We start from the raw sequence: 12,797 nt of genomic DNA, 5'->3' as shown, positions 1-12,797 counted from the left end.
GAGCAGCATTTGAATCTCTCCTGAGCAGCTATACAAGGGCACAACTTACAGGGAACATTGGCTGCCTCCTTTTCTCTTTCCTCCCACAATGCATTGCCAAAATTTCCAAAAGACAGTGCACTGGACTATGAGGAGTTGCATATTTGGAAACCTACCCATGGTGCACTGCACTGTGCATTAACACAAGAATTCCTGACGACTAATGCAAAGAGCGAGTATGCACGAGTATGAGAAATATACTAAGCTGAGTACCTTTATGCGGGAGGGATAACTTGCATTAACCAAAGTTTATAGTGTAGATATGGTCTAAAAGCCTGTCTAAATTAGGGATTTTTGCACTGATGTAGCTACACTCATGCAAACTGCTAGCACAGATGCACTGCACCAGTATAAAGGATGCAACTTACCCCGTTAGAAAAAAATCCCTAATATAGGCAAGCCCTAAGATATTTTAAAAGTTAAAGAAACATGATAGAATTAAATGCTGCAGTATATTTTTGTATATTTTAATAGCTAAGTAGAGCTTCTCTTGCAATCCAGATGAATATCTATCAATTACATGTTTACATTGCACTTTGTTCATTATTGCCATTAGTTCCATTATTAATATTCTGAGGATACATGTCAAACTGTTATCCAAGAAGGATTAAAGACTATTGCCAGAAAGATGATCACTAAGAAGATCATACTTTTTTCATAGTGCGTTGCTTAAACTGAAAGTGAGGGACAGCTTTTAAAGAGAGGATATGGGGGTGAGTAAAATGATGAATCTGTGATGTAGTTAACTGAGAAACTATGTATTATAACCAAACACATTTCTTTACCTGTGTGACTAACTGCACCTCAGTTAATAAAAAAGGGAATGAATTTTAAAATCCAGCTACTTAGTACAGTAAGTTATTGGTTTATTTTTTCCATTTGGTTTTTGAACATTCAAAATCAGTTAATCCAATATTATTTACATAGTCAGTTTCACTTCTGGTTTTTAATGTTGAAGTGCTTGTTTCAAACATTGCTGAGGAATGTTTTGTTTAAAGTTATTTTCATTTTAATTTCATTGGCATTGATAATATTTCTAAGTATAAAACCATGTTTTGAAAAATTTAAATTTTGTCAAGTATCAGTTGAAGTCTCTCTCTAATTTTAGCCATTTAAAGCCCCTCACACCCCAAAAAGAGAGAGAGCAAGAGAGAATCTGGTGGGGTTTAGGGAGACTACTTCTTAGTTCTAAAACATACAGAGGTCTGCCCAAAGCTCACAGGGACAGCTGGGTGAGGAAGGAACACTATAAGAATCTGGCAGCACCGTAGGAAGAAGCTGGGAAAGCACTCTTCAATAAAAGAAGATGGTACAGATATCTGGAAATAGGGAATGGAAGGGTGTGTGGGAACTTAATAAACAGTTATAATGAAATGGACACTGAGTACTAACCTCCCTGTTCCTGCTGTTGCCCCAGTGGTCTTGTTCTCCCTCTTAGCAATCCTTTGGTCTTACAGGAATGAAAGTGGAGAGGGGGACCAGTGTGTTCACCCAGCAGTGCATTTGCAAAGAAAGGATTTGCGAACACACAAGTCCTGTTTTGTTTCCCTCTGTTTTCTGGAGGCAGATCATAGGGCTACTAGGAGAGGTTGCATAGTTTGGTGGTGCTCTCAGGAAAGAATTCAGGACCAATTTCATTATGAACAGGTTGCAGATTTCCCTTTGCAGTCATTCCTACCCCTCAGATGTCACTGCCATATTTGTTGGGATGGGAATTTTTCATCATTAGCTTTGGCTGCTACTCTGAGTTTCTGGAGTAGGGGACCAGCACGTGCTTCTTTTTGTTCCACCTCTTCCCAGCTACTAGTGTTAGAACCAGGGAGAATTTTTCTCACCCTCCATCAGATTTATTAGGCAAAGGGTGAGGGTAAAGATGCTGTTGTCCCATCCCACCTCGCTGCCAGTGGGAGTGCAAGCTTCCCATAGCCCCTGTGATCCTCAGACTGCTCAGATTAATTGAAGAGAACAAGCACTCCCACAGTTGCTTCTCTTTTCCATCTGCCTATGGTCTCTGTGAGCTCTGCTCTTTGAAACAGAGCAACCCATTCAGATAGCTACTACAACTGGTCCCACATCCTGCTCATGGTGGAACCTGCCTAAAAGGGAGAGGAAGGTCTGACCCCCTAAAGTAGTCAAACTTGAAATACAACAACGAATGGTCTGGTAGCACTTTATAGACTAACAAAATTTATACAGTAATCTTCCGATAATCCAGCACCTTTAGGATCCTGGGGGTGCCGGATTATCAAATATGCTGGACTATCGGGAGGGGGGCTATGAGGGATCTGGCGTGGGGGGGGGGGAATGAGGGGTTCGGGGGGATGCCACCCCAGACCCCTTATAGCCTCCCCTTCTGATAGTCCAGCTCTGCCCCAGGCGTCCCCGATTCAGCCGCTTCTGGTCAATTTCAGCAGCGGCTGAATTGGGGACGCCTGGGGCAGAGCAGCTGGGGTGCTGCCGGGTTGGTCCCACAGCGCCGAGGGGTGGGCACTACGGGACCAACCCGGTAGCACCTCAGCTGCTCTGCCCCAGGCGTCCCCAAGTCAGCCACTACTGAAACTGACCAGCGGCTGATTCAAGGAAACCCGGGGCAGAGCAGCTCTGCCCCGGGCTTCCTGGAGTCAGCCGCTGGTCAGTTTCAGCAGCGGCTGACTTGGGAATGCCTGGGGAAGAGCAGCTGGGGTGCTGCTGGATTGGTCCCGCAGCGCCACGGCACTGTAGGACCAACCTGGCAGCACTCCAGCTACTCTTCCCCAGGCATCCCCAAGAGCAGCTTGGGTGCTGCTGAGTTGGTCCCGCAACCCCAAGGGGCAGCACTACGGGACCAACCAGGCAGCACCCCAGCTGCTCTGCCCCCGGCTTCCCCAATTCAGCTGCTGGTCAGTTTTGGCAGTAGCTGAATTGGGGAAGCCGGGCGCAGAGCAGCTCCAATTGTCTGGCAGCCAGAGCACTTCTGGGTTCCTGATGGTGCCGGACTATCAGGAGTGCCGGAGCATCTACAGTAAGACTCCATTGGATCAATGGAGTCTTACTGTAGATGGTATCATGAGCTTTCGTGGGCACAGCCCACTTCTTCAGATGACTGGATGATCTGAGGAAGTGGGCTGTGCCCACGAAAGCTCATGATACCATCTACATGTTTTGTTAGTCTTTAAGTGCTATCAGACCATTTGTTGTTGTTTTTTCTGTACAGACTAACTCAGCTACCCCCTGAAGCTTAAAATACACCTTTCTTCTATTAAACCTGATCTTCAAAAAAGATGCCAGTGTGAGGCACTAAGCAGTGTGGGCTAATGGGCTTCTCATCCTGGCTCTACCAATGACTGGTGGGTGATGTAGGGCCAGTCACTTCACCTGTATTTGTCTCAATGTCCCCATCATTAAAACAGGGATAATGTTACTTGCCTCCTTTGAAAAACATTATGTGAAAGCTTGGCATTATTTGTTTGACTATTTAAATGCTGCTGACACTAGCTTGTGTTTTATTTTAAACCCATTTGAGACACATTTAGAAACATAACTGCTCTTGTTTTCCATGGCTTTCCCTGAAGCCCCAGCCCACTGATGCTCCATAGCAGATACTTTTTTCATAGAGCAGAATAAGAATTGATGAAGTGACAGACTTTTAAATTGTCCTGTCCTGGTCTTGAAAGTAGAAGTTGTCATCCCTGCCAATGATCAGTGTGATCTTCTGGGTTTTGTTTTGTTTTGTTTTAATAGGTATGGAAAATTGAGTAGTTTTATGGTGTGGATGAAATGAGGCAGCTTTTGCAATATTACTAGCATTTCGTATTTTGCAATTAATACAGAGTCGAGGTTTAAACTATATTTTATGGATATATTCTCCTAGAATTTTATCTACAGAAAAAGTACATAATAAAAATTGCAAGAAAATTAGGCACAATGTATGATAAATATGTTCATGGAGATAATTATAGTAACTTAAGTCAGCAGAATTGTCATTTGTTAAGTTCATTTCGGGTGTGTGCAGGGAGAGAACCCCCAAAACAGAATGTTTCATTTTGTCCTGCACAGATTAGAGTTTCAGGAAAAAGAGGAAAAGGTCTGTTTATCCACAGCCACATGCCTTGTTAAAAGTTCATAGTATCACTTTGACATTTAGAGCAGGACTCAATGTCTTTGTAAATTCCTCTTTGTATTACCAGTGTAGGTCTCTGAGCTCAGACTGTTTCACAAACCATAACATTTTTTAGTGAGTGATTGATCTGTATTATGTGTCCTAGCCATCAGAAGAATCTTGGGATGTTGCTTGTATAAACTGTAATACAATCTGATGCTGGGCATATGGTTACAGACTTTCATAGACCTATTGGCGATACTCAATCCTCCTGGATTTGGGCATAGGGCTTATCTGATACCTTCAAAAAAAAGTGCCTCATTTTCTCTGTTCCCCACTTAAATAACTCAACACATCTGGTAACACTGTAGGATCATTGTCCTTTCAGTTCCTGTGCATCTCATATTGCTACAATATTTCATAAGTATTTGGTTACCTAAATGGCAACATGATTTTTTAAGAGACTGTTTTTATAGGTCTTACAAATTAACCTATATGCATCACAAGATTAAAAAAAGAGGCTGCTAATGAGCACCGTTTCTAAAGTTAGCACTCTCTCTCTCTCTCTCTGTAGGAATATGTATCAGAATTAGTGTTTAAAAAAGCTATGTTGTAAATACTTAAACCTAGCATCGGAATGTGTTTTTATGGTCAAATAAAATATGCCTCAGCAGTGAAATATCTGTTTGGGACTTTATCATTTAGCTTAATGTCTTCAATTACAAGAATGATAAAAGCTGAAACAAAATCCTTTAATTCAATAAGAACTAAGCTGAATTTTAGGAAGCAAAGAGGTGAATCAGATATAGAATCATACACATAGGAAATTAAACATTGAAGAAATTAAAACTTTGTGAGCACAACTAAAAGGATAGCCTTAAGGTGTGCTTATTTGAAATGGCTGCATTTAATTTTACAGTAAATCCCAGTATTTTGTTCCAATTAAGACAGTTCGTGCACATGGTTCTAAATTGTACAGTAGTTCCAGTGAGACCATGGACTGCTTGTTTTACATTCTGGATCAAGTTCAGATTTTTAGGCTTCGCTTGAATAAAATAAAAAGTCTGAAGCCTGAATATAATACAGATTGATAAATCTGATTTAAACATGCCCGTGTTGCAGACTGTTTCACTCTGAGTACAGCTGACCCTCAGGCCATGCACTAAATACATCCACAGAGCATTCCCAGAACACTAAAATACCAAATGATCACATATGAAAGATTAGCTTTCTATGGATTGTGACTTTTTCTGTATTATCTGTGAAGATTAGAATTTTAGCAGCTCCAAGTGAGTTCTACAGTAAAGTATCTACTTGGCAGCAAAAAAACCCAACAAACCTTGATGGGATTATTGTCTCATATTCATGAACTGGGATTTAGGAGTACTGTGTGTTTCCTTGTGAGGATATACTCTGTAGTTCACACTCTTAGGAAAATAAATATTACTTGGTTCTCATTTGTATTAACTTAAAGCTTTTATAAAAAGAGGAAGGACTTTGCTTGGCATTCTAGTATGGAGATTTAGATCTGGTTTCTTGCTCATTAGGTGGCAAAAAATAATCTTTTCAGAAGCTCTTCTGGTAGCCCATGCAGTCTTTCAAAGTCATGATCCTGCAAGGAAGGTTAGTGAGCCTTCTAGGCTTTCTGTTGACAATCAGGTAATTGATCATATTTAAAGAAATAAATGTTGGGGATTTTTGTTTTGTTTTCCAGGTTGTGGAGCTCATATCAAGTGCAATTGGTGACTTAGTACAAGGAATATACTATGACAATTCTAACTTATCCGAGGTAAGACTTTACTAGCATTTTACACATAGTTTATATAAATGTATGATAACAGTGCCATTGCTTTGGGTTTGTTTTCAAGGGAAGAGGGGAAAGTATTAATTACAGTCCCAGTAAGCTTCAGAAGTACTTTTAGTATGGCACCTGAGTTCTGCCGTAATTGGTGGTGGGCATCACTAAAAATGCTTAATGAGAGAGTCTGCAGTTTTTAATTAGTAAAAAATATTCATTAGAATTAAAAGATTTTTAAAAAATTGAGATCAACATGTAGTTTCTGAATTGGTGAAGAAATATATTGTACATATATATTTTGTTTGGTCACATAATTTTTCATATCCTGGTTGCATCAATGTATGGATTTTGTAGCAACTGCAACCAAAATTTAAACCAGGACCTTTCTACTCGTAAATGTAGCAGCTTTATTAGGTGAACTAAATGGAAGGAGCTATACAGTGCTCCTCTCCAAAGAAAATCATTCTTTCCTGTATCACAGAGAGTAATTGGCCTGGTCAAAGAAATTGGTTCAGTCATTTACATGAATCTGAGATGCAAAGTTCATTTCAAAGATAATTACAACTATGTCACACTGCTGTTGTTACACTTCATGGCAAGAACTCTGATGGATTCTTTTGATGAAATGAATTAATATTTCAGTCTTTTAAGAGAATTTTCAAAGAAGTGTATTGCTATATTTATTACAGTGATTTAATTTTGGTAGATTAAGAAATCTAATTGCATTTACCATTATCTCTAAACATTGTGTGTATTAGGAAATTAATATTTTAGAAACTTCATTTTTATTACCTTTAAGTCCCGGCTTGACAAAGCCCTGGCCGGGATGATTTAGTTGGGGATTGGTCCTGCTTTTAGCAGGGGGTTGGTCAGTGATCTCCTGTGGTCTCTTCCAACCCTATGATTCTATGATTTTATACCTCTGCATTTCACCCAATAGCATAGTTTTACTCTCCAAAAACATGGATTGATACTATTGAGATGATCACAAGTGTCTGCCTATGCATGTTATAGATTATGATATTTTTAAGTGGAGCATATTAATAGAAACAAAAGGATCTCAGATGTCCAAGCCAGTTCAGAAATATGAATCTTAAAGGAATAACATCAGGAAGCAAAATGACTTGGGGGATAAGTGATGGCCTTATGGAGCCTCTCACTTGTAAGGCTTCAATTTAAAATAGAACTCAGGTTAATCACTTATATTTTATTCTTCAGGGAAGTTTAAATGAGTTCTTAGTTTAGTTCCAAATGAATATAAGTCTTGATCATATAAATCACTATTGCAGTTGCATTCATGTTGGCATTTCTTTATCAGCTATGGGGTGAAGAGCATGGAGGATGTCTTACTCTCTCACCTCTAGAAGATAGCCTTCTAGGTTAGGGTTGAGACACATGAGCAAAACTATGTGAGAAGTTTGCATTACTTTTGTACTTGCTATACTTAAATCTATAGACAAACAAATGACTTCAGTCTTCCAGTATTGTAAGCCAATTTAGCTACTTCTGTCAAGCTCTAAATGCAAGGTTATATTTTAAAAGGAAAAGTATATTGTTATTTGAACAAATACTTTAAAATTACTACTCAAATTGTAAGCCATACAGGTTTCTCTAAATGCAACCAAACCTCAGCTATGTTTTACTTAAAATAGCTTTTTTAAGAGTAAACTTCCCATTTGACTTTAGCAATTAGGCTGCTTTCCTTGTGATTTCATTTGCACATTTTGGATTAGCCACATCCTCTGTAATACTAGAAATGTTCTCAGCTCTTTTGGGTGTCTGCCACTGCAGCAGGTCTTCGTTTTATTTATATTTACTTGGCAGCATGATTGACTGAATGCTGTGTGAGGAGACAATGATACTACCTCAGAAGAGCTTCTACCACACTTTCAAAATATTCAACAAGCATAGATTATGGTGAAAGTGTAAGATGCACTGCGCCAAGCTGCACAATATCAAGTTAAACATACTAAAAGAATGGTTTTGTGTTTATAATAAGAAATGAGCTATTCTGTCTGGCAAAAGTTGGAAGTATAGTGATGCTTTACTAAACAAAAAAAAGGTTAATTTAAATGTAATGAATATCTTGTAGTAATATAAAATAACACATACCATAGTATCTAAAGATTATACTTTTAGTGGGTCAGGTATGGCCACCAGTCAAGCCCATATCAAGCACAAATTTATGGGAAAGCCAATGAGAGTGGAAAAGCACATGGTTTAGACAGTGAAATCCCTAAGGGGATGGAGATTCTGTAAGTCCTAGTAAAGGGGAGAGGATGGAAAATAATAAAATACAGGTAGGATCTGATGAGAAACAGTCAAATGAAGAAGAGTCCCATTCAATTGCTTCATGGAATGGCAGACACTTAAAAAGTAACCAATTTTTAAAGTGCTTATGTACCAATGCTAGAAGTATAAATAATAAGATGAGTGAACTACAGGCAGTCCCCGGGTTACGTACAAGATAGGGACTGTAGGTTTGTTCTTAAGTTGAATTTGTATGTAAGTCGGAACTGGTACATATTGTAGGGGAAACTCTAGCCAAACATTTCTCCAGAGCTCAGTTTTATTCTCCCACACCTCACTTCCCTCAGTCCTTTATTCTCAAGCTGAGGTGTCTGCTGAGAAAAGCCGCTCTGCGTCTCCCTGGTCTGCTGGGGGGGGGGGGCGGGGGGAGGCGCTAGCTTCGCGTCTCCCTGGTCTGCTGGGGGGAAGCAGCTAGTGCGGGCTTGCCTCACCCCGTTTGTAAGTAGGGATCTGATGTAAGTCGGATCCATGTAACCCGGGGACTGCCTGTAGAATGCGTCATATTAAATGAGGATATTGCTATAACAGGCATCACAGAAACATGGTGGAATGAGGATAATCAATGGAACACAATAACACCAAGGTACAAAATGCTGTCAGAAAAACAGAACCGCTCATGTTGAGGGGAGGAATGGCAAACGTAGAAAGAAGACAGAATCAGATGAAGCAAAATTTTAAATTAACCAAACTGTTCTGTAGAATCTCTTATGGATAGTAAATCTGTGTAATAATAATAATAATAATAATTAATAATAATAATTAATAATAAATTATAAAAAGTATAGCAGTAGGGGTATATGTCCAACTACGTGACCGGGATAGTGATACTGACTGTGAATTGTGCAGGGAGATTAGAGAGCCTATTAAAATAAAAAACTCAGTAATCGGGATTTCAACTATCCTCATATTGACTAGGTGCACATCACCTCAGGATTGAATGCACAGAATTTCTTAATTTAAATGACAGCTTCTTGGAGCATCTAGTCCTGGAAACCACAACCACAAGCGGAGAGGTAATTCTTGATTTAATAAATGGAACCTAGGATCTGGTCCAAGAGGTGAATATAGCTGGACCGCTTGGTAATAGTGACCATAGTATAATTAAATATAACATCCCTGTGGCAAGGAAAACACTACAGCAACCCAACACTGTAGCATTTAATTTCAGATAAGGGAACTACGCAAAAATGACAAAGTTAGTTAAATAGAAATTGTGAGGTACATTGCCAAAATAAAATCTCTGTAAGCTGCATGAAACCTTTTTGAAGAAACCATAATAGAGGCTCAACTTAAATTTATCCCCCAAATTAAAAAACATAAAAAGAATTTAAAAAGTGCCACCTTGGATACATAACAAAGTAAAGGAAGCAGTGAGAGGCAAAAAGGCATTGTTTAAAAAGTGGAAGTTAAATCCTAGTGAGGAAAATAGAAAGGAAAATTAACTCTTGCAAATTAAGTGTAAAAATACAATTAGGAAGGCCAAAAAGAATATGAAGAACAGCTGGCCAAAGGCTCAAAAAATAACTTTTAAGTACATCAGAAGCAGGAAGCCTGCTAAATAACAAGTGGACCACTGGACAATTGAGATGCTAAAGGAGCACTCAAGGAAGATAAGGCTATTGAAGGAAAAACTAAATTAATACTTAGCATCGGTCTTCATAGATGTGGTTGTGAAGGAGATTCCCAAACTTGAGCCTTTCTTTTTAGGTGACAAATCTGAGGAACTATCCACAAATTGATGTGTCACTCAAGGAGGTTTTCGAACAAATTGGTAAACATTAATAAATCACCAGAACCAGTACTCGCTTATGAGTTCTGAAGGAACTCACGTATGAAACTCCCAACTACTAACTATGGGTATGTCTACACTACAGCGCTAATTCGAACTAACTTAAACTAATTCGAACTAACTAAACTAATTCGAACTAACGCATCCAGACTAAAAAACTAGTTCGAATTAGCGTTTTGCTAATTCGAACTAGCATGTCTACACAGAGTGGACCCTGAACCAGGGTTAAGGATGGCCGGAAGCAGTGCCGGCAGGGCATCAGAATAGGACTTAGAGCATGGAGCTGTGTCAGGCTAGTGAAGGGCTGTGCTTAAAGGGACCCAACCCCCACCCCCACCCCGGACAGACAGTTCTCAGGGGTGCCCCGCTTGCAAAGCAGTCCTGGCTTGGATTGCCCAGAGTACCCACACTGGGCACATCACAGCACTTGGCCATCAGACCGGCTACACTTGCCGCAGGCTGCCATCTGGGAAGAGGGGGCAATTGGGGGGCTGCAGGAGAGGTTCCACCCCCAGAAGCCCGCAGAGCCAGCCCAGTCCTCTCCATCGGGGGCTCGTACCCCATTCCTCCCTCACCTCCTTCCACTTACCCTTCCCTAGCCCCTTTTCTTGATGTACAAAATAAAGGACAATTGTGTTCAAGAATAGAATCTCTCTTTATTGAACAAAACTGGGGGAGACTGGGAAAAAGAGGTAGAAGAGGGGAAGAGAGAGGGTGGGAGAGGGGAGGGCAACTACAATGATGAGGGGTTTGGAACAGGTCCCATGTGAAGAGAGGCTAAAGAGACTGGGACTTTTCAGCTTAGAAAAGAGGAGATGGAGGGGGGATATGATAGAGGTCTATAAAAGCATGAGTGGTGTGGAGAGGGTGCATACAGAAAAGTTCTTCATTAGGTCCCATAATAGAAGGACTAGAGGACACCAAAGGAAAGGAATGGGTAGCAGGCTTCAAACTAATAATAGAAAGTTCTTCTCAAAGCAAATAGTCAACCTGTGGAACTCCTTGCTGCAGGAGGCTGTGAAGGCTAGAACTAGAACAGAGTTTAAAGAGAAGTGAGATAAAGTGATGGAGGTTGGGTCCATGGAGTGGTATTAGCCAGGGGGTAGGAGTGGTGTCCCTGCCCGAAATTTGTGGAAGGCTGGAGAGGGATGGCATGAGACAAATGGCTTGGTCACTGTCTTTGGTCCATCCCCTCCAGGGTCCCTAGGGTTGGCTGCTGTCGGCAGACAGGATACTGGGCTAGATGGACCTTTGGTCTGACCCAGTACAGCCATTCTAAGCTCAGGGCTCAGGGTCGGCGGTCTCAGTGGACCACCTTGATTTTCATGCAAACCTGCTCCTGGGTGGCCAGGCTGGCAGCTCTCCTGCCCTATACGGCCGCTTTCCTGTGCCTAGTGCGGAGGTCGTGGACAAGGTCCACGATGTCTGCACTGGACCAGGCGGGTGCCCGCCTCTTGCGGTCCTGGGCAAGCTCCCGGGAGCCGCCAGTCTGGTCCCGGGAAGAGGGGGAGGCCTGGGGGGCATCGGGTGGCTGGCTCGAGCTGTGCCAGGTGAAGGGTCTGCTGGCTGGGTGCTGGCAGGCTTACACCTGGCACGGGCATCGTAGCCAGCCCGTGCCCCTTTAAGGGGTCCGGGGCCGGGAGGGGGGCAATAGAGTTTCCCTGGTGTTGGCCAGAGTGGCCACCAGGGAAACCTGGGGAGGGCTAGCCTCCCACTAGTTCGAATTAAGGGGCTACACACCCCTTAATTCGAACTAGTAAGTTCGAACTAGGCTTAGTCCTCGTACAATGAGGTTTACCTAGTTCGAACTAAGCGCTCCGCTAGTTCGAATTAAGTTTGAACTAGAGGAGCGCTAGTGTAGCGCCTATCAAAGTTAATTCAAACTAACGTCCGTTAGTTCAAATTAACTTTGTAGTGTAGACATACCCTAAGATATGTAACCTATCATTTATATCAGCCTCTGTATCAGATGACAGGCGGATAGCTAATATGCCAGTTTTAAGAAAAGGGCTCCAGAGATTTTCCTGGCAATTACAGACTGGCAAGCCTGACTTCAGTACCGGGCAAACTGATTGAAACTATAGGAAAGAATAATATTGTCAGACTATGAACATAGGAGAAGAGTCAACATGGTTTCTGTAAAGGGAAATCATGCGTCACCAATCTACTAGAATTCTTTGAGGGAGGTTAACAAGCATGTGGACAAACACTTTAATTTTAGAAGTGTAGACAGAAATCTTAGTCTTGCACTTTATCTACCAGTTCATTCTTATTGTCTTAAATGCAAAATCAGGATATTTTGAAAAGGAAAATTCACTAATTTTCTTCAGCTCCCAAATATGAACATTCACAAGATCTTATGCTAGAAACAACAGTTTTATTAGCTATTTCTAATGCACTTTATTAATGATCTGTCACAAGAAAAGTCATTTCAATATTTTAGAAGTAAACATTATTTAAATATTTTCACCACACAGTAGTTAAGCCATCATTTTAAAAACAGCAACAGTTTATTCATGGCATTTGCTCCTTTCCCTAATGAACTTCTGTTGTGTTGATCAAAGTGGATGCAGTTTTCCTTTAAATGCCCTCCAGTATAGCTTTTAATTTGAAAATAATTGCTCAGTGAGGCATATCCACCTGTAAAGCACGAAGCAGGGGTCGGCAACCTTTTCAAACCAAAGAGCCAAACTACATCAAATTTCAGAACAAGTGGTCAACAAAGAGCCATATAAGCAGGGCTCGACAAATAATGCAATCTACTTGCTTGTGTCGAGTAGATT

General features: G+C 41.0%; 1 protein-coding gene across 2 annotated transcripts in view; it reads left to right on the top strand.

Moving 5' to 3' along the window:
- PDSS2 (decaprenyl diphosphate synthase subunit 2) overlaps positions 1-12,797 on the top strand; it is a 208,822-nt gene that overhangs the window by 152,794 nt on the left and 43,231 nt on the right. For both annotated transcript variants that reach the window (XR_016349154.1, XM_006123168.5), the window contains exon 4: positions 5,832-5,906. Coding sequence is in view for 1 of the 2 variants with exons in the window: in XM_006123168.5 (XP_006123230.1) it covers positions 5,832-5,906 (75 nt within the window). In the remaining variant the exon portion in view is untranslated. The remainder of the gene's footprint in view (positions 1-5,831; positions 5,907-12,797) is intronic.

The sequence above is a fragment of the Pelodiscus sinensis genome, chromosome 3 (assembly GCF_052426305.1).
Source record: "Pelodiscus sinensis isolate ZL-2025 chromosome 3, ASM5242630v1, whole genome shotgun sequence".
NCBI classification, from domain to species: domain Eukaryota; kingdom Metazoa; phylum Chordata; order Testudines; family Trionychidae; genus Pelodiscus; species Pelodiscus sinensis.
The sequence above is the reverse complement of the archived record's forward strand: the minus strand, read 5'-3'. Positions and strand labels throughout refer to the sequence as shown.